This window comes from Heteronotia binoei, chromosome 7, assembly GCF_032191835.1.
Source record: "Heteronotia binoei isolate CCM8104 ecotype False Entrance Well chromosome 7, APGP_CSIRO_Hbin_v1, whole genome shotgun sequence".
Lineage (NCBI taxonomy): Eukaryota > Metazoa > Chordata > Lepidosauria > Squamata > Gekkonidae > Heteronotia > Heteronotia binoei.
In genome coordinates this window covers 10,322,114-10,349,831 of record NC_083229.1, presented here as the reverse complement: position 1 = coordinate 10,349,831, position 27,718 = coordinate 10,322,114, and the positions used below count along the sequence as shown (strand labels likewise).

Genomic DNA, 27,718 nt, shown 5'->3' with positions numbered 1-27,718 from the left:
CCTTGTGCAGGGGGTTGGACTAGATGACGCTGGAGGTCCCTTCCAACTCTACGATTCTAATGGTTGTTATGAGGATAAAATGGAGGAGAGAAGAATGAACTAAGCCGCCTGGGATCCCCATTGGGAAGATAGGCAGGGTTTTTGTTGTTCAGTCGCACAGTCGAGTCAAACTCTTTGCAACCCCATGGACCAAGCCACGCCAGGCCCTCCTGTCTTCCACCATCCTCCAGAGTCCGCTCAAATTCATGTTACATCAGTAATGCCGTCCAGCCATCTCCTCTTTTGCTGTCCCCTTCTTCTTTTACCTTCTGTCTTTCCCAGTATCAGGATCTTCTCCAGGGAGTGCTCCCTTCTCATTGGGTAGCCAAAGTATTTGAGCTTCAGCATCTGACCTTCCAGGGAACAGTCAGGGTTGATTTCCCTTAGGACTGACTGATTGGATCTTCTTGCAGTCCAAGGGACTCTCAAGATTCTTCTCCAGCACCTATTCCTCTGCGCTCGGCCTTCCTTATGGTCCAACTCTCACAACCATACATTACCCCTGGGAATACCGTCGCTTTAACTATAGGGACTTTTGTTGGCAGGGTGATGTCTCTACTTTTTATTATACTGCCTAGTGCAATTTACTAGGCAGCATAGCTGCCTTCGCAAGCAGCAGAGTGCAAAGACAGTAAATAAACAGATCTGTCTGATCCCTTTGAGTTATTCTTGCCTCACTTAAGCATGAGCACATCCGGGAAAGAAGCAACCTCCTCCTTCCCCTTTTTTGCGTTCTTTAAAAAACAACAACTTGTTTTCGCAAAAACAAAAGCCAGGTGCATCCATTGCAGATGCTGGGGCAGGTGTCTCTTCTAAGAACGGGGTCCTCTCTGTTTGCCGAACCGTCAAGAGAGCTTCTCAGGAGATGTGCCTTTCCAAAGCCCCCTTTCTCCGCTAGCAGCTGCATCCTGGCTGTTGCCTCCGGGCCCTCCTGTGCTAATGTGATTTGGGGGCTATAAATACACCTCCAACCAGCCGCCCTCGGTCCCAGGAGGATACTAGAACTTCTCTTTAAAGGCTGCATCCTCCCGGGGAGAGAGGGATTGTTTATCATGCCGCCATTTATTTTATTTCTTTCTTTTTTTATTCTCAGAGCAGAAATAACACTCATAGCTATGGGTCAGTGTCCTGCTTTTGGGGGAAGCGGCGACTTGTACACCGGAGCCAGTGATACCAATTGGAGCTTGATGCACTGCAGCCCCGTAGCTAAGAGTCACAGGCGGAGGGGGCCATGGGCCGTGGGCAGGGGCAGCCCGACGCCCCATGGTGCCCTGGCAGACTTGCTGCCTGCCCCCCCCAGCACCCCCGTGCCTCCTCCTTACCGTCGCTAGCCCCCTCCAGCCTGCCAACGCCACCCTGCCGCCACCTCGCCGCTGCCGCGCTCCCTCCCTCCCCCCTCCCCAAAGCACACTGCGAGTAAAAGTAAGCCCTGCCGGCTACTCGCAGCCCACGCTTGCGTGTTTTGTTAAGCGACGTCTCTTTACAAAATGCGCAGGCGTGGGCTGTGAGAAGCCAGTAGGGCTAACTTCTATTCGCAGTTAGCTTTGGGGGGGGAGGGAGTGCAGCCGCTGCGGTGGCGGGCCGGAGGGGGCTAGCGGTGGTGAGCTTCAGGGGGGGGGAGGAAGGAGCGAGTGCAGCCGGGGGCGGTGGTGACGGACTGGAGGGGACTAGCAGCAGTGAGTTTCAGGGGGGAGGGAGCGAGCGCAGTGGTGGTTGGCTGGAGGGGGCTAGCGGTGGTGAGCTTCGGGGGGAGGAGGGAGCGAAGCGGTGGTTGGCTGGAAGGGGCTAGTGGCAGTGAGCTTCGGGGGGGAGGGAGGGAGCACGGTAGTGGCGGGCCAGAGGGGGCTAGCGGCAGTGAGCTTCGGGGAGGGAGCGAGTGCAGTGGGGGCAGCGGTGGCGAGCCAGAGGGGGCTAGTGACGGTAGCGGCAGATGGGGAGGGAGGCAAACTAGGTGGTTGCCTGGGGCACCGGAGGGGGGGGGAGAGCCCAATTTGCCACCCCCTGCCTCCTGGTGCCCGGCAACCACCTAGTTTGCCTAGTGGGCGAGCCGGCCCTGACCGTGGGGGTGAGAGCAAGAAGCTGGAGAGGCTGGGGGCCACCCCTCTCCCCTCCAGTGTGATTTTAATTGCATGTAAGCTCCGATTCCCCGTCTACCTTGCCTGGTGTTCAGCTTGCAGTGATCAGCTTCCACTTCCGAAGCTCGCAAGAAGGCTGATTTGTATCTCTGCGCTCCCTCCTCATTCCCCTGCTTTCCTGGGCCCTTCCCCAACCGGGAGCAGCAGGGAACGCGTGCGGCTTGGACACGCTGGCTGGGGGAGACCTGTCTGGACTGCCCTCCTCCCTCCCTCCCCACCCCAAAAAGACTCCAGCTGCCCTTGAAGCCTGTGCAATCAAGGGGCCTCCCCTCCCTCCCACCCACCCACCCAAGAACTTACCGTTCAGGCTCATGGCAGTGGGAAACAAGGCAGCACACGGAGCCCCCAGCTCTTCATGGCCGGACTAAGGGCTGCTGGGAGCAGGGGGTGGGGCTGGCTGCTCACCTACCCACCCAACTCTGCCTAGAGTGTTTCAGGGGAGAGCTTGCCCATACCGCTACCTGTTTCATGTACTGAGGCAATCGGGGCGAGGGGTCCCCAGGGGGAGCGGGGAACCAAGGCTTGGGCCTGTAAAATCCACAAGGAGGCTGAGTCCCTTAGGGCGCTATGGGCCTGATGCACGGTATCTCTGGGCAACGGCCTTTTGTTAGGGTTACCAGCTGTGGGTTGGGGAAATTCCTGGAGTTTTGGTGGTCGTGGGTGAAGAGAGTGGGTTTTGGGGAGGAGAGGGACTGATATCAGAAGGGCGTAATGCCTCAGAAGCAGCCATTCTCTCCAGGGGAACTGACCTCCGTCATCTGGAAATCAGTTGTGATTTTTGGAGAGCTCCAGGCCCCACCTGGAGGTTGGTAGCCCTCCTCATTTATGTTAACAGCAGAATAGGATTTATATATCTCAGGTGCTCGATGCCATCCTTCCTCCAGGTAATCTGGGAAGCATACACAATTCCCCTTTGTTTTTATCTTCACAACAACCCTGCAAGGCAGATGAGAGCCAATGACTAGACCAGGGGGTGACCAACTGTGGCTCAGGAGCCACATTCAGCTCTTTCACACACATTGTGCAGCTCCCAGAGGTCAAGGAGGAACTTAACGCAGGCTTACTCTCAAGTCAGCGTGTTTAGCATCGGAACCTTAGTCATCCTCTGGGTGCTGACCCGTAGAAAGGCAACTAATTTCCACTGTGTGTGGAGCGGGGAAGGAGGGGAAATTAGGTAGGCTTGCAAGCTCTTCTCTTCCACCACAGAGGTCACCTGGAGGCCTAGAGCAGGGAATGAGAATGCAAGAGCCAAGGGATCCACTGGGAAGAGGGACAGAATTAAAGAGGGTGGCACAGGATTCCCCCTTAGTTTCATGGCTCTTGTAGTAGCTGTATTTATTAGCCTTGGTGTCAAGTTAGGACTATCAAGAGAGGACTCTCTTGGGGAGGGATGGTGGCTCAGTGGTAGAGCATCTGCTTGGGAAGCAGAAGGTCCCAGGTTCAATCCCTGGCATCTCCAAAAAAGGGTCCAGGCAAATAGGTGTGAAAAACCTCAGCTTGAGACCCTGGAGAGCCGCTGCCAGTCTGAGAAGACAATACTGACTTTGATGGACCAAGGGTCTGGTTCAGTATAAGGCAGCCTTCATATGTTCATAATGACACAAATGGTGCTCAGTGATTTATATGGCACGTGTGTGTTTCCTTTTCCCGCTGGTGCCAAAAAATAATTCCCTAACCTTTCCCTATGCTGGTCTTATGGGGACTGTTACTCCCAGCTTTTTTAATTTATTTCTCCTTCTAGCATAGGCGTGTCGTAAAGTGCATACAGATGTATTTTATCTTTCTATGCAAAGGAAGTATTAAGAGTTTTAATAAAGATGTGTGTGTAATATTTGTTCATGTCTCGAGGCTCTCAAACAGTTGACATTTATTCTGTGGCTCTTAACATTAAGCAAGCTTGGCTACCCCTGCCTAGACTAGACAACACTGGCCTTGAGAGACCCAGTGGTCTGATTCAGTATCAAGCAGCTTCATGCAACTGGTGCAAGGTTGCCCAGTGAGGTTCATCCCTCTTCTCCCCCATCAAAGGCTGCCACTAACCTCTGCCCCACACTGGCTGCAGTTTCCCTGGGCAGCAGCATGTGCTGGTGGGCTGAAAACTTTTTGGGAAGGGGGGGGGGGGGGGCGTTGTCGTCTCTGTAGTCTCACACAGCTAAAAATCGGGGGGGGGGGGGGACAAAGTGACCAGCAAGGATTCCTCCCCCTCCCTTTGCCCTGCTAAGGCAGTTCCCCCATTTCAGTTTACTTATGCGCTTATGTTCTATTTTGAGTCTTTGGCCACGCGGCGCTAAGCAGCCCGTGACCCTGTCAAAGGTAAGCATTGCAAAACTAGCGCTATCGGCAGATAACGCTGACGGCTTCACCGGCAGGCTATGGAGGGGGGAGCTGGGCAGAGGAGCTAAAATCTGGCTGCTGGAGGTATTTTGCCAGACCAAGGAGCCTATTCCTCGAGAAGAAGGTATGCCCGCACGTATCTTAAGCGATCGTCACTAGGAATGGGATCCATAGGCCGTTTTTCTCCGGCCAGGAAAAGCAGGGGCTTAAATGAGGATTCTGTTCATGATTTTCTTACTCTAGTGCTCTAGCGTTAGTATAACAGAACGTTTCAAGATGCAGTTTTTGCAATTAGTTGCCAAGTTTGCTTGCTTGCTTGCTTCCTGCGCTTGGAATGTGTGAGAGGTGCTGGGTTCGTGTCCATTAGTGCCTAAGAGACCAACAAAAGTATAAAGTCAGAGTATAAGCTTTCGACAGCCAAAGTTTGCTTCGTCAGATATAAGTCAAAATGGAGGTCTCTGAGTCTTTATATCTTTATCAGGAGATGGAAGAGGAGTGTTGCAATAAAAAGGAACGCAGGGTTCAGAAGTACAATGAATGTTGTAATTGGCTTAAGACAGAGGGGAAATGCTGTGGGGCAGGAAATTAGCCTCTGTCTCTGAGATAAGAATTCTATGGATTCAGCCCTGGGATTGTTCTGAACTTGTGAATGAACTCAAATTGAGCAAGCTCCCATTGTAATCTCCCCTTGAAGCGTCTTTGTTTGAGGACTCAAACGGTAAGGCAGCCGATTTTGATTCGCTATGCAAGCACCTTTCTAACTCCCATAGGCAGCTTGTTAGTGGAGCGAGGTATTTCACAGGAAACTTGTTGAACCCCCTTTCTAGCAGTGTTCAAAAGAGAAGGAGGCACAGGAAGGGGGGGCGAATTTTGGAGCACCAAGCAGACCTCGGCGATCCGTTTGCTCCGGTTTTATAACCCTAGAAACCAGCTACCTAAACTCCCCCCACAATCAAAAATTTCTCTGCATCCTCAGGAACAAACATGTCTGCAGCCCCACCTGTTTACTACCTAGAGAACTTAAAATGAAAAGTTGTTTTCTGGGTCACAGCCCAATACACCATGTGGTGTCGGCCCTGGGAGACTGGAGGCGCACCTCCTCGCGTTGCCCGATCTTGGCTGCCCAAACCAACGTATGGCGCTGGCAGCGATCCCGCTAAGTTTCCGACTTGGCTCGTTTGGAGTCGGCGGATGTGTCTCAGCTCAGCAGTTTTCTGGGCTAGAAAGGAGAGGAAATTGGTGGTGACGAATGCCCCGCCACGGCCAGCCCTTCTGCAGGAAGGATATGCAAACCTGATGTTTTGCCTCTGGCTTATTCTTGCTGCGTTGCGAGCGTCAGGGTTCTGAGTCGCTACTGGAGGGGTTGCGCACACGCAGGCGTGCACTTGTGTGTGCCGGTTCTCTCGTTGTGCACAGCCAGGCGTTCTGGCGGCGTCCGTGGGTGCCTCCTTTCCAAAGGAGAAGCAGAGACCGCGGAGGAGAAATGCCTCTTAGCAAGTGGGAGAAGCATCTCCGAACCAAGAGAAGGTGATGGTAGAATATTTCGTGCCTCTCCCCATTCGAGGTTAAATCTGCTTGCGGTTCCCATTTGTGAGGCTTGTAGGAGTCGATTCTACAGATCTTGAGCCCTGTTGGTTATTCTGCAATAGAACATGGCTTTCCTTTTTAACGAGGCGTTGCGTTTTGGGGGATTCCGAACTGGAAAGGTGAGTCTGGTGCTTCTGCTGCTGCTTGCGCTATGTGTTCGTTCGCATTCGGTGGTTTCATTCCGCCGGGTAGCTTGTTGCTGTGGAAATACGCCTCTGTGAAGCCCCTAACACCATGAGAATGTATTCCCAAAGAGAATGTATTCCCAAAGTGTATTCCCAAAGTGAATACATCGTACCAAAAAGAGCTTGGTTTTTAGATGGCTTCTCCCAGCCCTGGGAAACTCTCTCTTTCCCACTTAAGCTTTTGTCATTGGAGAGCCAGTTTGGTGTAGTGGTTAAGTGCACGGACTCTTATCTGGGAGAACTGGGTTTGATTCCCCACTCTTCCACTTGCAGCTGGTGGAATGGCCTTGGGTCAGCTGTAGCTCTGGCAGAGGTTGTCCTTGAAAGGGCAGCTGCTGTGAGAGCCCCCTCCAGCCCCACCCACCTCACAGGATGTCTGTTGTGGGGGAGGAAGGTAAAGGAGATTGTGAGCCGCTCTGAGACTCTTTGGAGTGGAGGACGGGATATAAATCCAATATCTTCATCTACCTCACAGGGTGTCTGTTGTGGCGGGGGGGAGGTAAAGGAGATTGTGAGCCGCTCTGAGACTCTTCAGAGTGGAGAGTGGGATATAAATCCAATATCTTCATCTACCTCACAGGGTGTCTGTTGTGGGTGGGGGGGGGAGGTAAAGGAGATTGTGAGCCACTCTGAGACTCTTCGGAGTGGAGGGCGGGATATAAATCCAATATATTCATCTACCTCACAGGGTGTGTGTTGTGGGGGGGAGGAAGGTAAAGGAGATTGTGAGCTGCTCTGAGACTCTTCGGAGTGGAGGGCGGGATATATATCCAATATCTTCATCTACCTCACAGGGTGTCTGTTGTGGCGGGGGGGAGGTAAAGGAGATTGTGAGCCGCTCTGAGACTCTTCAGAGTGGAGAGTGGGATATAAATCCAATATCTTTATCTACCTCACAGGGTGTCTGTTGTGGGTGGGGGGGGAGGTAAAGGAGATTGTGAGCCACTCTGAGACTCTTCGGAGTGGAGGGCGGGATATAAATCCAATATATTCATCTACCTCACAGGGTGTGTGTTGTGGGGGGGAGGAAGGTAAAGGAGATTGTGAGCCACTCTGAGACTCTTCGGAGTGGAGGGCGGGATATAAATCCAACGTCATCGTCTTCTTCTCTTCCTCTTCAAAGTTCGGAGGCGGGGGGGTGTATCAGCTAGATTTGAGTACAGTAGCACCAGAAGAGACCCACAAGATTTGGGGGGTATGACCTAGAAATACCAGCCTCCAGGGACCTGGGAATCCTCTGGAATTGCAATTTATCTCCAGACCACAGAGATCAGTTTCTCCAAGAGAAAATAGATGCTGTGGAGAGTGGACTCTATGGCCAATGCCATGCTGGGTATTATTAGGAAGGCAATGGAAAACAACTCAGCCAGTATCATAATACCCCTGTATAAATGGATGGTGTTGCCTCATTCAGAGTTCTGTGTACCAGGCCTCAGCTTCAGTGGGAGCTCACAGGAGCACAGCTCCTGAACCTTTCTGAGTTCCACCTCCTCCTTCTGAGAGTTCTACCTATTCAATTTGTCCATTGAATAGTATATGCAGCTGCAGAACAATCTCTGGATGAGCTCTGCTACCTATTTTTTCTACAAAATGACCCCTGCTGTGTACAATTCTGGTCACCGCACCTCAAAAAGGATATTATAGAATTGGGAAAAGTGAAGTAAAAGGCAACTAGAATGATCACAGGGTTGGAACACTTTCCCTATGAAGAAAGGTTAAACTGCTTGGGGCTCTTTAGCTTGGAGAAACGTTGACTGTAAGGTGACATGATAGAGGTTGACAAGATTATGCATGGGATAGAGAAGGTAGAGAAAGAAGTCCTTTTTTCCGTTTCTCACAATACAAGGATTCGTGGGCACTCAATGAAATTGCTGAGCAGTCGGGTTAGAACGGATAAAAGGAAGTACTTCTTCACCCAAAGGGTGATTAACACATGGAATTCACTGCCACAGGAGGTGGTGGCGGCTACAAGCATAGATAACTTCATGAGGGGATTGGGTAAGCATATGGAGCAAAGGTCCGTCAGTGGCTATTAGCCACAGCGTATTGTTGGAACTGTCTGTCTGGGGGCAGTGATGCTCTGTATTCTTGGTCCTTGTGGAGGGGCACTGTGGGAGGGCCCCATTGGTGGACCTCCTGATGGCACTTGGATTTTTTGGCCACCATGTGACACAGAGTGTTGGACTGGATGGACCATTGGCCTGATCCAACATGAATTTTCTTATGTTCATTGTAGCCCACTGAGGTCCTCGTCCTCCCCAGACTCCATCCCCAAATTTCTAGTAACTGTTCCCCTGCCAGTGGCCGGGGGAGGGGGGACCTGGAACCCTAATATGAGCTTTTGAGAATCTCTAAGGCTTATATCCTGGGGAAATCTCGTTGGTCTTTAAGGGGCTGCTGCACCTGAGTTGGATAGCTCTGGCTAGCTAGATGTTGGAAGCTCAGCAGGGTGGACCCTGTTTAGTATTTGGATGGGAGGACACCAAGGAAGCCCAGGGTCCCGACATAGAAGCAGGCAGTGGCAAACCTCTGAAGGTCTCACGAGGTCACCATAAATCCACTGTAACTTTTTTTTTTAATCTTTCAAACTTTATTGCAATCAAACAGGATACAACATAGGATAACTTGGGAGAGGGAAAATTGATCAGTAGCTTATAACATCAAAAAAGATTAACATAGGGCACAGTATGCTTATATTAGAATCATAGAATCCTAGAGTTGGAAGGGACCTCCAGGGTCATCTAGTCCAACCTCCTGCACAATGCAGGAAACTCACAAATGCCTCCCCCTAAATTCACAGGATCTTCATTGCTGTCAGATGGCCAGCTAGCCTCTGTTTAAAAACCTCCAAGGAAAGATAGCCTGGTCACAGCGTTAATGCCAGTAGCTCACGAAGTAGAATTTTCACTCACAAGACAAAGCTAAGGGGAACCGTTGGTCATGATCCCTAGCAGAATGCGCGGAAATCATAGAATCATAGAGTTGGAAGGGACCTCCAGGGTCATCTAGTCCAATCCCCTGCACAATGCAGGAAACTCACAAATACCTCCCCCTAAATTCACAGGATCCTCATTGCTGTCAGATGAAACATCTAGCCTCTGTTTAAAAACCTCCAAGGAAAGAGAGCCCACCACCTCCCGAGGAAGCTTGTTCCACTGAGGAACTGCTCTAACTGTCAGGAAGTTCTTCCTGATATTGAGCCGGAAACTCTTTTGATTTAATCCTAGGATCGCAGAATTGGAAGGTACCTCCAGGGTCATCTAGTCCAACCCCCTGCACAATGCAGGAAACTCACAGACGCCTCCCCCTAAATTCACAGGATCTTCATTGCTGTCAGATGGCCATCTAGCCTCTGTTGAAAAATCTCCAAGGAAGGAGAGCCCACCACCTCCCGAGGAAGCCTGTTCCACTGAGGAACTGCTTTAACGATCAGGAAGTTCTTCCTAATGTTGAGCCGGAAACTCTTCTGATTTAATTTCAATCCGTTGGTGCTGGTCCTACCTTCTGGGGCCACAGAAAACAATTTTGACTTCAAGGACTTGACAGCTCAGAAAATAAAGGTGCTCCTGGACCCGACCCTAGTTACCTTACTCCGGGCCAACTCGCCTACCCTCCAAAGCTATCTTCCAGGCGGCCTACGTGGTCCCCTCGCGCAGTACTTTTAATTTCTCTTGCTCGTCTGTGTTTGAGTGCGAACGTATTTGCTAATTCCTCATTGGGCCGGTCTGCCCGGCCAGCGTGCAGCCGAATCCTGCGCGACTGGGTGACGTACGTTTCGTCGGATTGGGCTGCTTTGAAGGGAGGGGATAGGAATTTGGACAAGGATTTGGCCCGAGCGAACAAACAGCAGGACGTCCGGCTCAAGGTCATTTGGAAGCCATGGGTGGGGGGGGGGGACAGGATGCTTCGTGGTCACACCTATTCCCCAGCAGCCAGAGGCTTCTCCTATCAACCAGCCTTTCTGTAGCTTCTGAAGCCTCCCTTAACTGTTGCCAGACACGTTTCGTTCTCAGCCAGAGGAAAATCTGCGTGTAGCGTGCCGGAGAAGGGAGGAAACAGCGACTGATAAGCGGTTGTTGGGAAGCCCCGTTCTGCAGAGTGCCAGAAAAGGGCCTCTCGGGCAGTCCATCTCCCAAGAAAACAGCAGACGTCAGCTCTGCCCTTGGCAACGGTTTCATCTGGTTCTCGTTGCCTGCCCACTTCCCAGAGAAATCAGGGTGCCTTGTATTAGAGTCGGGACTCTGGGTCAAAGGGCAGCCTTCCCGATTTTATTAAAATAATTGAAACCATATCCAGATGTCGTTTAACGGGGCTGTTGAGAACGAAACCGGGGCCAAAACCACGCGCTGTAAGGCCTGCATGGTGCCTCCCTTTGCCGTCCTGCAGACTGGTCGCAGAAAGTTTCTTGAAGTGGCTGTCACGTTCCCCTGGTCACCTGGATCTACTCTGAGTTATTAAGAGGAGAGAGCTGGATTCAGCCGGCAGTGGGCTGTTTCTTACAGAGAAAGGAGGCGCAGCAATGGTACCTCAGGGGAGCCCTCTCCCAGATCTTCAGGGCTGGGGATTCTCTAGCACAGGAGTTTCAAACATGCAGCCTGGGGGCCGAATCAGGCTCCTATCAGGCCCCCGAGCAACTGGCTGTCATCTGCTTCTTTCTCCCTCTCTCTTGCTTCCTTCTGCATCACAGCTTGCTCTGCCAGGCTTGCTCAATCAACACAGGAGCTACAGAGCAAAGTCTCGATTTTCTCCATTGAGTGAAGCTTTTCCCTTAGGGAGGAAGGGGGAAGGGAGAGCTTGCTGTTCCAGGCTCTCTCAATCACACAGCAGAGCTACTGAGCCATGCCTTTCTTCCTTCTATTGGCTGAGGCTCCTTCCCCTCCTGGTCCCCTGGGGAAGGAAGGAAAGAGCCAGAGCTTCCTTTGCTCAGTTCCCCGGATCCCATGGGAGAGATGCAAAGAAGGCACCTTTAAGACCAACAAGTGCTAACATTTTAAGCATGTTTTAAGTTTTTAAATATATACGTATCTATATAATTGTATTTGTGTCCTTTATAAAGTTTATATCTTTCCTGCCCAATCTTAAATAGGTACACCCATGGCCCGGCCCGACACAGCCTGGCCCAATAAGGTCTCATTTATGTCAGATCCGGCCCTCATAACAAATAGAAGAAGATATTGGATTTATATCCCGCCCTCCACTCCGAAGAGTCTCAGAGCGGCTCACAATCTCCTTTACCTTCCTCCCCCACAACAGACACCCTGTGAGGTGGGTGGGGCTGGAGAGGGCTCTCACAGCAGCTGCCCTTTCAAGGACAACCTCTGCCAGAGCTATGGCTGACCCAAGGCCATTCCAGCAGGTGCAAGTGGAGGAGTGGGGAATCAAACCCGGTTCTCCCAGATAAGAGTCCGCACACTTAACCACTACACCAGACTGGCTCACCAAATGAGTTTGACACCCCTGCTCTAGTGGCGAAGGTGGGGCTGACCCTAAGATTTCCAACAGACTAAGCAGAAATGGTGCATCAATTCAATTCAATTTGCTTTATTACGGTCCATGACCAAATACACAGTGCGATGCAGACCAACGACACTCCCGGAAAAAATTGTAAAAATCTAGAGGGACCTAAAAAAAGGTTAAACATATGATATGAAAAATACAGATAAAAAATTAAAAGATTATACAGCTCCAGTAAAATATTAACTAAAATAACACTGATTAACATTTGTTTCAGTAGCATTTACGGTAGTAAACAAGAGTACTCAGGGATAATGAAAATATTCAAAAATAATTTAAAAACAGAGAGTTTCAAGACCCCTTCGTTACATAATCCTCCCCGATGTAGCCAATCCGCCAAGAGTTTACAGGGCTCTTCTTACAGGGCCTATTGCAAGCTCCGGGAGGATTGGCTACATCAGGGGAGCGTGACATAATATGCAAAGGAGTTCCTGCTGCAAAAAAAATATAAAAAGCTCTGAATATGACTGCGGGCGTCTTTGATTTTGGCTGTGGCAAAGGCTAGGAAAGCCCTGGATTTCTAGCAAAGATGAGTTCACACATGGCTTTTAGGGGTGTGCAATTTTTTTTAATCGATACTTTTTCTGCTTGGGTCAATTGGAATCCCCCCTCCCTATTTTTATTTTTATTTTTGTATTTCCAGAACATCCCGGATCCTGATGTATAGTATTTCTTTCTGGGATTTTTCAGAAACCCTGAATTTTGAGGGGGTCCACTAGCCCCGAGAACAAAAATATCAGTAAAAAAACAGCTTGGTCCTGGGGATGGCTTGGCTTCTCCTGCAACTCAGTTTAAACTGTGTTGCTGGAAAAGCTGGCCCCAGGATCGCTTCTTGTGGCACAGCAGCTTCTAGGGCTGGCTTCAGCCTGCTTGAAACCGGACTGCGTGAGGAGACAGGCCCCAGCCGATCCGTCTGCTCTCCCTAGCACAGCTGATCCTCGGGCTGTCTTCTGCAATCTCTTTAAAGTTTCTATCCCTTTAAAGTTCAAAGGTGCAATCTGCTCCTGCCTCTCCGCTGTTTACAGATCTACCAGCAGGGGTGGAATTCTAGCAGGAGCTCTTTTGCATATTAGGCCACACACTCCTGATGTAGCCAATCCTCCAAGAGCTTGGAATTCTCGCAAGAGCTCCTTTGCATATTAGGCCACACACCCCTGATGTAGCCAACCCTCCAAGAGCTTGGAATTCTAGCAGGATCTCCTTTGCATATTAGGCCACACACTCCTGATGTAGCCAATCCTCCAAGAGCTTGGAATTCTAGCAAGAGCTCCTTTGCATATTAGGCCACACACCCCTGATGCAGCCAATCCTCCAAGAGCTTGGAATTCTCGCAAGAGCTCCTTTGCATATTAGGCCACACACCCCTGATGTAGCCAACCCTCCAAGAGCTTGGAATTCTAGCAGGATCTCCTTTGCATATTAGGCCACACACTCCTGATGTAGCCAATCCTCCAAGAGCTTGGAATTCTAGCAAGAGCTCCTTTGCATATTAGGCCACACACCCCTGATGCAGCCAATCCTCCAAGAGCTTGGAATTCTAGCAAGAGCTCCTTTGCACATTAGGCCACACCCCCCTGATGTAGCCAATCCTCCAAGAGCTTGGAATGCTAGCAGGCGCTTCTTTGCATATTAGGCCACACACCCCTGATGTAGCCAATCGTCCAAGAGCTTGGAATTCTCGCAAGAGCTCCTTTGCATATTAGGCCACACACCCCTGATGTAGCCAATCCTCCAAGAGCTTGGAATTCTAGCAGGAGCTCCTTTGCATATTAGGCCACACACTCCTGATGTAGCCAATCCTCCAAGAGCTGACAAGGCTCTTTTTTGTGAGCTCTTGGAGGATTGGCTACGTTAAGGGTGTGTGGCCTGATATGCAAAGGAGCTCCTGCTAGAATTCCACCCCTGTCTACTAATAATTCCGGAATATATCTGGGATTTTCTCAGGATTTTCTCCTCGTTTCCCCAAGAAAACCCAGATACCTGTGGGAAGCCAAAATGTACCCGGAAAATACCAATTAGATATTTGGGGGGGTATAAGAACATAAGAGAAGCCATGTTCCAACAGTGGCTAATACCCACTGATGGACCTCTGCTCCATATGCTTATATTTTCGTAAACAACCAACAGAGCATCACTCCCCCAGACAGAGTTCCAACAAAAGGCTGTGGCTAATACTCACTGATGGACCTCTGCTCCAACTGCTTATATTTTTGGCTCAGGTAGAGCTGGATGTACACCCCTAATGGATGTTCACACAAACAACCAACAGAGCTTTTAGATGTCCCAACATCACCAAAAGCGCTTCCTTTCAATGTCAGCCATTCAAGCATTTAGCTGTGAGCGACTAGCGAGTGTTCAGGGCTGGAAACTGGAGTGGTGGACGTCAGCCATACACTGGAGATTTTCTCCGTAGATTCATAATTGAGCAGCTCTTTGCAGGGGCAAATGGGAAAAGCAAGATGAGTCAATGCCAGTTATAAAGATGGCGAGTGTTTTTTTCCCCCCAACAGCTGCTTACGTAGAAGAGAAGAGAAACATGGAAACAGAAACCTACCGCCCCCCTCCGCCCCAAGCTGGGCAAACCCCACAGAGCAAAAGAAGAATCTCCCTTCTGACACACACGTATATCGGCCACTGTGTTACACAGAATGTTGGACTGGATGGGCCATTGACCTGATCCAACATGGCTTCTCTTATGTGACTCAGAGTGTTGGACTGGATGGGCCACTGGCCTGATCCAACATGGCTTCTCTTATGTTCTTATGTGACTCAGAGTGTTGGACTGGATGGGCCATTGGCCTGATCCAACATGGCTTCTCTTATGTGACTCAGAGTGTTGGACTGGATGGGCCCTTGGCCTGATCCAACATGGCTTTTCTTATGTTCCTATGTGATACAGAGTGTTGGACTGGATGGGCCATTGACTTGATCCAACATGGCTTCTCTTATGTTCTTATGATTCAGAAAGAGAGTCGAGTGGCCACTGAAGATGGACACTGAAAGAGAGACCTGTAGCCAACCCTGAGTCCAGTAAGACTTACTCCTACGTAAATGAGCTTTGGTCTTGTCCCTGATGTACCAGGCATGGATGGGGGAGTTTAAAAAGCAGTGATTTGTTCCAGGTCAAGCATTGCAAGATGTTCTCTTGGTTGGCCTTTGGTGGCCTGACTGAGAAAAGGGTCTGCAGTTCCTGGAGATAATGTGTGGTCCAGGAGCCATTCATGCTGCTATTACATTAGCTGCAAGGGCTAGGAAAACTTGTTGTCTGGATCCTCCAAGTGTATGAAAATGACTCGTGCTTCTCTGATAGTCCACCTGCTTTTTCATGTAGAAGGTCCCGCACTTCAGTCCCCAATACCTCCATGTCAGGTGCTAGGAAAGACCTCGTTCTGCCCGATACCCTGGAGAGCTGTTGCACAGTAGTGTGACTTAATACTGAGCTGTATGGTCTGCTAGATAAGGCATCTTCGTTGTGTTAAAGTTTATTCCAACCTTTTCTCCATGCCATGCTGTCCCTCAACTCCTGACCTTCTTCAGTTACGTTTTATATCAGACCATTGGTCCTTCAGGGTCAGCGTTGTCTTCTCAGACTAGCTGCAGCTCTCCAGGGTCTCCAGCTAAGGTCTTTCCCGTCACCTGCTGCCTGGTCATTTAACAGGAGATGCAGGGGATTGAACCGAAAACCTTCAGTGTGCCAAGCAGATGTTCTACCACTGAGCCACAGCACCTGCCCTTCTCAGCGTCGAGCTCAGTCTTGACTAGTTAAGAGGGTAGCCTTCCCCTCTTTCTCCCCATTGTGACCTCATTGCATCCTTTATTGTGACAGTAGCTTTTGTCTGGGCCACTTCAAGCTACTGATGGCCAGCTCTTTGAAAACCAGCCTTTACTGAAGGAAAGAGGAGAGGAAGGTAACTGGAAGGGGTTGCATGTAGTTCACTCTGCAGCGCTTGACGTTGGAAGTCAAGGTGGCCGCCATTTTGTTTTGCGGTGTTCTGTGGCCCATTCTCATTAGATCTCAGAAGCTAAGCAGGGTCAGCCCTGGTTAGTAGTTGGATGGGAGACCACCAGGAGAGTCCAAGGTTGCTACACAGAGGCAGGCAGTGGTCAACCACCTCTGGATGTCTTTTGCTTTGAAAGGCCTACTGGGTGGCCACAAGTCAGCTGCGACTTGATTGCAAAAGGAGAAGGAAAGAGATTTGGCTATTGTCTCCAGCACCCCCACCCCCCGTTTTACACAGACTTCAAAGTATTTAATGCCAGCTTCAGGCTGCTTGTTCCGTATTTACTTTTTCGATTACAATGTTGTGTCAGGTAGTAACTCGAAGGCAGAAAGGTCAGCCAGTATGCAAAACCGTCAACAAAGAGGTCAGTCGCTGTCGTTAATGGAGAGTTTGAATCAAGATGCCCATCTTCAGTTTTTAATATAATTCAGGAATAGTCTTTTTCTAATTTAACAGCCTCTGATTCTTTTTCCGTGATAGCTTCTCTGATGCTCTGAGGGATAGAACCTTGGTCTCTTTGGAGATGGATGGATGGGTGGATGGATGAGTGGATGGATGTATGAATAGGGTCGATGGATGGATGGATGGGTGGATGGATTGGACGGACAGATGGATGTATGGATAGGGCCAATGGATGGATAGATGATTTAGTTTAGTTTAGTTCATTTGTGATTTATATCCCGCCCTTCCCACCAGGTGGCTCAGGGCGGCTTACAGCATATAAAATCTTACATAAAAATATAAAAATTTAAGCATTTTACACAGTTAAAACATTAAAAACATACAGCAGTCTTATAAAACTACACTCAGTTTCAAGTGCCGGTTAGTTGTAAGCCAGCCGGAAGAGGACTGTCTTACAGGCCCTGCGGAATTGGGCAAGATCCTGCAGGGCCCTCACCTCTTCCGGCAGCTGGTTCCACCAGGAAGGGGCCATTACGGAGAAGGCCCTATCCCTAGTAGATTTCAAACGGGCTTCCTTTGGCCCAGGGACGAGGAGGAGGTTTTGAGTTCCCGATCTCAATACTCTCTGGGGAACATGTGGGGAGAGACGGTCCCTCAGGTAGGCAGGTCCTAGGCCATATAGGGCTTTAAGGGTAACGACCAGCACTTTGTACCAAACTGATGGACGGATGGATGGACGGATGGTCGGATGGATAGGACCAACGGATGGATGGATAGGACCGATGGATGGATGATAGATGGATGGACAGACAGACAGACAGACCTGCCAAAGAAGTCTAGGCTTGATATGCAGATGCAGGCAATGGCAAACCACCTCTGTCTGTCTCTTGCCATGAAAACTGTACAGAACCGCCTCCCCCCCCCCCCCCCGAGCGTTTTTAAGCCTGTGGACACCTTTGGAGATCTAACGCAGCATGGTGGGCTGCGATGCAAAGCCAGTCACTGTGGCTGCCGTCTCTTATTTCCATTCACATAGTGAAGATTCTCGTATTGCGGCAGCACCTCTAACAAAGCAATGTTTTTTGTTTTTTTTTAAAACTGCCCAGCCACTCAAATCTCCAGTGATCAACCTGATCCCACCCATTTTCTAAAAACACTTGGCAGGCGCCAAGAAAGAGGTTGGCAAGCCCTAGGGCTCCCCTCAGTACCACCCTGAAGACCCCTGCCTTACAGTGTTGCAGTAGGTCAGCGACAACTTGATAGCATTTTCCACCACGAGCTGTTTATGTGTAGGACTGATCTGTGCAGAGTTTCTGATATAAACGGTTGTTTGTAGGCACACGTCAGGGCTACGTTGCTTCCTTTCAACAAAAAATGGTATTATGTGTGTACGCGCGGGCTTGCATGCGTATACGGGAAGTCACGATGATGTCTGGTGACCCCTAGTTGGCTAGGACGTTTTTCAGAGAGGCGGCTTGTATTGCCTGCCTCTGCATCCCAGTTCTGGTCTTCCAAGGAGGTCTCCCTTCCAAGTATTTGCCAGGGTTGGCCCTGCTTAGGTTCCGCAATCTGATGAATTCAGTCTCTTCTGGGAATGCAGCGTTTTGATCTTGAGAGATGGGCTTTGGCTCACTGGAAGAGCCTCAGATATGCAGGCAGGAGGTTTTAGGGTCGATCTTGAACATATGAACATATGAAGCTGCCTTATACTGAATCAGACTCTTGGTCCATCAAAGTCAGTACTGTCTTCTCAGACTGGCAGCATCTCTCCAGGGTCTCAAGCTGAGGTTTTTCACACCTACTTGCCTGGACCCTTTTTTGGAGATGCCAGGGATTGAACCTGGGACCTTCTGCTTCCCAAGCAGATGCTCTATCACTGAGCCACCATCCCTCCCCATCTTCAGCATCTCCAGTCAAAAGATGCTGACCAGACACATATTAATACCGCAGCTAGGATTTTGTTTGTTCAGGAATGGAAGCTTCAAGAACTACCTGCGAAACAGATCCGAACGGGCAGCCGTGTTGGTCTGAAGCAGTTGAACAAAGCAGGGGTCAAGGGGCGCCTTTAAGACCAACCAAGTTTTATTTAGAACGTCAGCTTTCGTGTGCTCTCTAAGCACACGAAAGGAAGTGTGCTTAGAGAGCACACAAAAGTGTGTACTTAGAGAGCACACAAAAGCTGACGTTCTAAATGGAACTTGGGTGGTCTTAAAGGTGCTTCTTGACTCCTGCTTTGTTTACCTGTCAAAGGATCCGATAGGAAAAATACTGGGAGCAGCAGAGATGGACTACCTGTCTTTATTGCTTGCTGGGAAATCCAAGGAAGAAGCAAGAAAATACTGGGAGAAGTTATATGTATGGTTAGACACTTAAACTGCTTTGGTGTGAACTGTTGTTAATATTCTTCAAGTCATGTGGTTGAAATAGAAGCTTAATTGATAAGTGGGAACTTACAATACAATTCTATACAACTACTGTGATGAAGAAGAAGATGATGATTATGATGATGATTATATTGGATTTATATCCTGCCCTCCATTCTGTGTCTCAGAGCAGGTCACAATCTCCTTTACCTTCCTCCCCCACAACAGACACCCTGTGAGGTAGATGAAGATATTGGAAATTATATCCCGCCCTCCACTCTGAAGAGTTTCAGAGCGGCTCACAATCTCCTTTACCTCCCCCCCCCCACAGAAGACACCCTGTGAGGTAGATGAAGATATTGGATTTATATCCCACCCTCCACTCCAAAGAGTCTCAGAGCGGCTCACAATCTCCTTTACCTCCCCTCCCCCACAACAGACACCCTGTGAGGTAGATGAAGATATTGGATTTATATCCCGCCCTCCACTTCGAAGAGTCTCAGAGCGGCTCACAATCTCCTTTACCTTCCTCTCCCACAACAGACACCCTGTGAGGTAGATGAAGAGATTGGATTTCTATCCCGTCCTCCACTCCGAAGAGTCTCAGAGCGGCTCACAATCTCCTTTCCCTTCCCCTCCCCCACAACAGACACCCTGTGAGGTAGATGAAGATATTGGATTTATATCCCGCCCTCCACTTCGAAGAGTCTCAGAGCGGCTCACAATCTCCTTTACCTTCCTCTCCCACAACAGACACCCTGTGAGGTAGATGAAGATATTGGATTTATATCCCACCCTCCACTCCAAAGAGTCTCAGAGCGGCTCACAATCTCCTTTCCCTTCCCCTCCCCCACAACAGACACCCTGTGAGGTAGATGAAGATATTGGATTTATATCCCGCCCTCCACTTCGAAGAGTCTCAGAGCGGCTCACAATCTCCTTTACCTTCCTCCCCCACAACAGACACCCTGTGAGGTAGATGAAGATATTGGAAATTATATCCCGCCCTCCACTCTGAAGAGTTTCAGAGCGGCTCACAATCTCCTTTACCTCCCCCCCCCACAGAAGACACCCTGTGAGGTAGATGAAGATATTGGATTTATATCCCACCCTCCACTCCAAAGAGTCTCAGAGCGGCTCACAATCTCCTTTCCCTTCCCCTCCCGCACAACAGACACCCTGTGAGGTAGATGAAGATATTGGATTTATATCCCGCCCTCCACTCCGAAGAGTCTCAGAGCAGCTCACAATCTCCTTTCCCTTCCTCCCCCACGACAGACACCCTGTGAGGTAGATGAAGATATTGGATTTATATCCCACCCTCCACTCTGAAGAGTCTCAGAGCAGCTCACAATCTCCTTTCCCTTCCTCCCCCACAACAAACACCCTGTGAGGTAGATGAAGATATTGGATTTATATTCCACCCTCCACTCCGAAGAGTCTCAGAGCAGCTCACAATCTCCTTTCCCTTCCTCCCCCACGACAGACACCCTGTGAGGTAGATGAAGATATTGGATTTATATCCCACCCTCCACTCCAAAGAGTCTCAGAGCGGCTCACAATCGCCTTTCCCTTTCTCCCCTACAACAGACACCCTGTGAGGTAGATGAAGATATTGGATTTATATCCCGCCCTCCACTCCGAAGAGTCTCAGAGCGGCTCACAATCGCCTTTCCCTTTCTCCCCTACAACAGACACCCTGTGAGGTAGATGAAGATATTGGATTTATATCCCGCCCTCCACTCCGAAGAGTCTCAGAGCAGCTCACAATTCCTTTATCTTCCTCCCCCACAACAGACACCCCGTGAGGTGGGTGGGGCTTAGAGGGCTCTTACAGCAGCTGCCCTATCAAGGACAACCCCTGTGAAAGCTATGTCTGACCCAAGGCCATTCCAGCAGGTGCAAGTGGAGGAGTGGGGAATCAAACCCGGTTCTCCCAGATAAGAGTCGGCACACTTAACCACTACACCAAGGGTGGCCAATGGTAGCTCTCCAGATGTTTTTGCCTACAGTTCCCATCAGCCCCAGCCAGCCTGGGGCTGATGGGAGTTGTAGGCAAAAAACATCTGGAGAGCTACCGTTGGCCACTCTTGCGCTACACCAAAGAGGTTAAGCGTGTAACAATATGATGAAACTTTCTTTTATTTGAGTGATATAGCGACAGGCAGAATGTTTTCTATTTTTATTAGGGTTTGTAGAATCTTTCGGGATCAAGTGCCGTGTTCTACTGGAGAAAGTTTTCCTTCCAGACGTTTCGTTCTCAGCTGTGGAGAACATCCTCAGTGGCGTTGCAGCCAGAGCAGGCGCTCAGACCTTCTTGGCTGCTGTGCATTGAGTGGGCTATTCTATTTTTCTTGATCGATGCATTATTACTTTTCTGTTTCCACTTCCCTGTCCCCCCCTTTTTTTTCTTAAAAATAAAAATTTCAAATCCCGAAAAAAAAGATGCTGACCAGAGATATTCTCTCCTCTCTCTCTCCCTTCTTTCAGATCGTCTTGCATGCTGATCCGCTGTGGATTTATGGAGGGGCTCGGGCGCACCTTTGAGCACTGCCACGCACAACATCCCGCCCGCTGAACCCAGGACGCCGCCGACGCCCCCTCACCTGGCACTAAGCCTTCGGGCTTAACCATTCACATCTCCCGTGCATGGCTCTTGAAGCCGAGGGAGGACTTTTCCTGGCTGCTGCCCCGGCCTGAGCTGCACCGGGCTTCCATCACTGCCCCCAAATATTTCACATATCCAGATGGGGTAACGTGACGGGCACCGAAGGGGACGCCAGTTGGTTCAACCGAATGCAGAGGCCTTTTCGGAGAGGGGAGAGCGAGGAAGGGAAGCCGGGCGCCGCCGAAGGACGACTGCTCGAAAATTGCACACGCAAAGGAAATTGACACTACAAAAGGATTTTTTTTTTAAGTATTATTCGGAATTGAAGCACAGGGTTCCTTTTTTCTTTTCGTGTTGGATGGTTTAGAGAATCCAACGTCCTCTCCCCCCGAAACAGCTGGGAATATTTGCACAACGTTGATTTTTGCGAGGGAGAAATATCTTGCCAAACTCTTGGGAATTTTCTTTTCCTTTTTTGTCCTGCAGATAGCTTTTTTTGACTTAGGGTGTTGTTTTCGGTTTGGGGTGTTCCCGCCCAGCCCCCCAGCTCGCTTTTGTTTTTCACGATGGCCCGAATGAATCGGCCTGCACCTGTGGAGGTCTGCTACAAGAATATGAGATTCCTGATCACTCACAACCCGACCAATGCGACGCTGAACACCTTCATTGAGGTGAGTCCGGAGAGATCAACTGACAAAAAGGCTTTGTCAGGTGGGCAGTCAGATTTAAACAGCATTCTTCTTTTCTTTTCTTTTTTTTAATTCTCAATAGCGGAATTTTTAAAGCTGGTAAGAATCTTGAAGTGAATTTTTACACAGCCGCACCTGGCGAGGGGAAAGTTTGCCATCTGGTGATATCCCCTTGTGCGTCTTGCTGGGCCAAGGTTTCTTGCGCAAGTGGTCCAACGTGGCTGGTTTTATATTGCACTTGGTTGGTGTAAGCGCACATCAGAATGAGTTTCCAACAGGTTCTACCCTTGGAAAGGTTTTGCAGGGTGTTCGTGGAGTCATAGAGTTGGGACCTCCAGGGTCATCTAGTCCAACCCCCTGCACAATGCAGGAAACCCACAAATATCTCCCCCTAAATTTTCAGGATCTTCATTGCTGTCAGATGGCCATCGAGCCTCTGTTGAAAAACCTCCAAGGAAGGAGACCCCACCACCTCCTGAGGAAGTCCTGTTCCACTGAGGAACTGCTCTAACGGTCAGGAAGTTCTTCCTAATGTTGAGCCGGAACTCTTTTGATTTAATTTCAACCCATTGGTTCTGGTCCTACCTTCTGGGGCCACAGAAAACAATTCCACACCATCCTCTATAGCAGGGGTAGCCAGCGTAGCTCTCCAGATGTTTTCTGCCTACAACTCCATCAGCCCCAGCCATTGCCATACTGATGGGAGTTGTAGGCAAAAAACATCTGGAGAGCTACCGTTGGCCACCCCTGCTCTATAGGAAACCCCTCAAGTACTTGAAGATGGTGATCCTATCACCTCTCAGCCGCCCCCTCTCCAGGCTAAACATCCCCAGCTCCTTCAACCTTTCCTCATAGGACTTGGTCTCCAGACCCCTCTCCATCTTCGTCGCCCTCCAGGCTAAACATCCCCAGCTCCTTCAGCCTTTCCTGATAGGACTTGGTCTCCAGACCCCTCTCCATCTTCGTCGCCCTCCAGGCTAAACATCCCCAGCTCCTTCAACTTTTCCTCATAGGACTTGGTCTCCAGACCCCTCACCATCTTTGTCGCCCTCTTCTGGACCCGTTGCAGCTTGTCTATATCCTTCTTAAAATGTGGTGCCCAAAACTGAACACGATACTCCAGGTGAGATTTTACCAGAGCAGAGTATATATAATAAAAACACATTTTAAGACTGTACAAAACCAGCCCCCCCCCCCAAAACACACAAAATGCATCGTTAAAACAATTTAAAACAGAGCTAGAGTGCATACAATGACATATAAAAAAATTTAAAAATATTGGGCAAGAGGGAAAAAGCCAAAGAACCCAGGGCCAGATTTGGTAGAGCAGTGCAGCAACTGAATTGCTTGCCAGTTGAGTACCGGATCTGTTTCAAGGTTTTAATATTGACTTTGAAAGCCTTACACGGCCTGGGACTGACATATCTACAGGACCGCATCTCCTCATATATGCCCCAGATTCCATTACGGTCTGGCGCACACTTGCTGACCCTCCCTGGCTCGAAGGGTGTCCGTCTCTCCTCAACCAGGACCAGGGCTTTTTTGGCCTTGGCCCCAACCTGGTGGAATCAGCTCCCCCTCGAGATCCGGGCCCTTACTAAAGTGTTACTTTTTCGTAGGGCCTGGAAAACGGAGCTATTCCACCAGACCTTTAGTTGAGTCAGCGGGCGTCCTACACTATCCGGCATTCTGCTTCATTGGCCGGCCCTATACTGTACATATGAACATATGAAGCTGCCTTATACTGAATCAGACCTTTGGTCCATCAAAGTCAGTATTGTCTTCTCAGGCTGGCAGCAGCTCTCCAGGGTCTCAAGCTGAGGTTTTTCACACCTATTTGCCTGGGCCCTTTTTTGGAGATGCCAGGGATTGAACCTGGGACCTTCTGCTTCCCAAGCAGATGCTTTACCACTGAGCCACAGTCCCTGTAGTACCACCTCTGTCATAATATTAAATTACCTTTGCTGTGTCTGATTCTTAGAATGTGGGACTGATTTGTAGTCCGTACAACATGTGCCAACCGATTCTTGGGCTGTACAACGTGTGCATCAAAAACTGTTGATGGTTGAATTGTCTTTTGGTTTAGTCACGTGTTTTAATGGTTATTTTAGATGGTTTTATAGTGTTGTTATCTGCCCTGAGCCCTCCTTGGGATAAGGCGGACTCTAAATGACCTAAAATAAACAAAACTAAATAAATAAACTAGGTCTTAGTGGGCAGCCGTGTTGGTCTGAAGTGGTTGAGCAAAGCAGGAGTCAAGGGGCGCCTTTAAGACCAACCCAAGTTTTATTCAGAACGTTCGGAATAAAATTTGATTGTCTTCAAGGTGCAGCTTGACTCCTGCTTTGTTCAACTAGGTCTTGCAATCCTAAAAATGCATTCCAGAGACTCCTAGCTTCATGCATTGGCCACCGCTGCCAGATAAAAGGTATGTGGGGAACTGAGTATGGGCCGTGAAGGAGCTTGCAAGCAGCAGAAGGCTGAAGAGGAAGGTGGGGAGGTCCTGTAGACGTGGGGGTGGAGAAGAGGGCATGAGTGGGTGCCTGGTGGTGGGCTAAAGAGGGCCCCCTGGGCACTGTCTGCTCAGGCCCCGTCTCAAAACCTGGAACTGACCCTGGTCTCACTGGACTAGAACCTTGCTTCTCCAGAAGTGTAGGGCTAAGAATCTCTCCCATCTGGCCTCCTGGTATCCAGTGATTACCCCAAGTAGCTGGTATCATTCCCTGAGGCCTGGTCTGAGCAGGCATTGCCGACGGTTGCGATTAAGCAATTCAGTCGTTAACGAAGCTCCTGTAGAAAATCAGCCCTGCCTGCCTTCTGTAAAGGAAGGGGCTCGGGCTTAAGCAAGAGGCTGCACAGGGGAGCACTGTGGGATGTGCGGGTAAGGCCGCCAGAACCTGCTCTCCCGGAGGCGATTGTTTTGCCCTGCAGGCAAGCAGCGCGTTAACAGGCCTGGATTCCTTTTCGGCTGTCTCGCTCCTGGGCTTCAAAAAGTAGGGCAAGGAGAGTCACTTGGCAGCAGGAAGCTTTCAGGCGATCGTCAGCTAGGCTGTGAATTAGCCCTTAACACAGTTCCTGCAAGAAGCGGTTGAATCGCTTCTGCCTCCCCGGCGGAGAGCTTGCCCTCGGATCGCTGGGCAGATAGGTGGCCTCTTGGGAAGTATCCTTTGAGTGTGGTGCTATCCTTGGCACCACGATGCTCAAAGGGGCTGATGCAACTTTCGTGTAGCTTCTCATCCTTCTCTCCTAGAGCTCCGCTGAAGAAAGAGGGTGGGTGGGAGACTGCGTCCGATCAAAAACAAAAGTCTCAGGTTGTTGCCAGTGTTGTCTCAGTTGACTGAGAGGGGACGTGATTGCTCTCTTTAAATATCTGGAAGGCTTTCAATTAGAGAAGGACAAGGAGTTGTGGTGCTGGAGAAGACTCTTGAGAGTCCCTTGGACTGCAAGATCAAATCAGTCCTAAGGGAAATCAACCCTGACTGTTCCCTGGAAGGTCAGATGCTGAAGCTGAAGCTCCAATACTTTGGCCACCAGATGAGAACGGTGCACTCACTGGAGAAGACCCTGATGCTGGGAAAGACAGAAGGCAAAAGAAGGGGACGGCAAAAGAGATGGCTGGACAGCGTTACTGATGTAACTAACATTAATTTGAGTGGACTTTGGAGGATGGTGGAAGACAGGAGGGCCTGGCATGACTTTCTCCATGGGGTCGCAAAGAGTCGGACTCGACTGTGCAACTAAACAACGAGTTGTTCCACTTGGCAGCCAAGGATAGGACTTGAAGCAATGGCTTAAATTACAAGCAGAAAGGTACCAGCTGGATATTATGGGGGGGGAAATTACAGTCAGGCCCTGTTCACACAGCGTGCTGAGTCTGTGTTAAACTGACCCAGTTCTGTTCCGAATATCTTCGTTCTGGATATTATCGATCAGACTGCCATACTGCAATTCGTATCGCACAGCGGCACCATGCAGTTCTTTTTTTCTCCACTTTTATGTGCATTATGCACATGTGCGCATTGTGCACGCATGTGCATAGGTTTAATCATTGTGTGGTTATGCGCATATCGCTAAGTAGTAAAAAAAAAAAAAGGGCGACCGTAAACCAGATGTCTGAGGCTCCTTTTGCTCCAGGACAGCCTTCAGACATCCAGAAGTTGGTCAAGAACCATCCAGACGGGGAAACTACGAGGTGAAACCACAGAACTCAAAAAACACTGCAAAGGAGCAGGTAACAAAATACTCCGGTTCCAAGAAGGATTGTGAGGGGGGGGGGGCTACTACGAGTTAATACCGGGAGGCAGATGTTGCTATCTGATCAGCCACTTTTAATTCGGTATGAAACAGCAGCGACAACTGATTATACTGTGCGTCTGAACAACTCCTCAGAGTAGTAGTTCAAAGGTGGAACTGGCTGCCTAGGAAGGTGGTGAGCTCCCCTTCATTGGCAGTCTTCAAAATGCAACTGGATGATTATTTGTCGGAGATGCTTTAGGCTGATATTGCATGGAGCAGGGAGTTGGACTAGATGGTCTGTATGGCCTCTTCCAACTCTATGATTCTATGAGACAACGGGTGTCATCAACATGGTTTCCATGGGCTCACCATGGGACCCACCAACACGAGTGTTTTTTAAAAGCGGGATCAGGAGGATCTCCTACCTAGCGGGGCTTCTGATTGGCCAACAGGAGAATTGACTGGCTATGTTGATTGAAATAACTATTTTTCTGTGATAACCATCCCAGAGTGTGGATTTTATTCCTCCATGTTTTGTGGTCCCACCTCCTGTGGCCACCATTTTGTGGCCACTGTCCTATGTCAGAATTCCAAAAGTGACTACCCTGGGTTCACAAAGGTAGAGAGACCCCACCACCACCAGCACATTAGAATTTCTCCTCCACATTAAAATGCTGCTTTATTTGTTTGACAGATTATTTATTTCCCCTTCCCCCTCTCTGCAGGGAGACTGGAGGGGCATGCATACTTCTCTGCTCTCCCCTATATTTTACCCCCACTACAGCATTGCAAGTTAGGTAGAGCTTGAGAGACACTGACTGGCTCACAGGGCTTTTTTTGTAGCAGGAACTCCTTTGCATATTAGGCCACGCACCTCTGATGTAGCCAATCCTCCAAGAGCTTACAGTAGACCCTTTACTAAGAGCCCTTTAGGCTCTTGGAGGATTGGCTACATCAGGGGTGTGTGGCCTAATATGCAAAGGAGTTCCTGTTCTAAAAAAGCCCGCAACTGAATGTTTTCACCACATAACCAGGGCTTTTTGGAGCAGGACCTCCTTTGCATATTAGGCCACACACCCCTGATGTAGCCAATCCTCTTGGAGCTTACAGTAGACGCTGTAAGAAGAGCCCTGTATGCACTTGGAGAATTGGCTTACATACATCAGGGATGTGTGGCCTAATATGCAAAGGAGTTCCTGCTACAAAAAGAAGCACTGCTGGCTCATATATGAACATATGAAGCTGCCTTCTACTGAATCAGACCCTCGGTCCATCAAAGTCAGTATTGTCTACTCAGACTGGCAGCAGCTCTCCAGGGTCTCAAGCTAAGGTTTTTCACACCTATTTGCCTGGACCCTTTTTTGTTGGGGATGCCGGGGATTGAACCTGGGACCTTCTGCTTACCAAGCAGATGCTCTACCACTGAGCCACCGTCCCTCCCGTGAATATGAAGCTGCCTTCTATTGAATCAGACCCTGGGTCCATCAAAGTCAGTATTGTCTACTCAGACTGGCAGCGGCTCTCCAGGGTCTCAAGCTGAGGTTTTTCACACCTATTTGCCTGGACCCGTTTTTGTTGGAGATGCCGGGGATTGAACCTGGGACCTTCTGCTTCCCAAGCAGATG

General features: G+C 49.6%; 1 protein-coding gene across 2 annotated transcripts in view; it reads left to right on the top strand.

The window, feature by feature from the left end:
* The first annotated feature begins 4,551 nt into the window (after positions 1–4,551).
* The window catches only part of PTP4A3 (protein tyrosine phosphatase 4A3), a 52,842-nt gene continuing 29,675 nt past the window's right edge, over positions 4,552–27,718 (top strand). The window contains exons 1-2 of one of the 2 annotated variants that reach the window (XM_060243180.1): positions 4,552–4,632; positions 21,051–21,839. In XM_060243180.1, the coding sequence (XP_060099163.1) occupies positions 21,735–21,839 (105 nt within the window). In that variant the 5' untranslated portion in view covers positions 4,552–4,632; positions 21,051–21,734. Of the gene's footprint in view, positions 4,633–6,189; positions 6,215–21,050; positions 21,840–27,718 lie in introns of those variants that run through there. The other variant, XM_060243181.1, reaches the window with a different exon arrangement.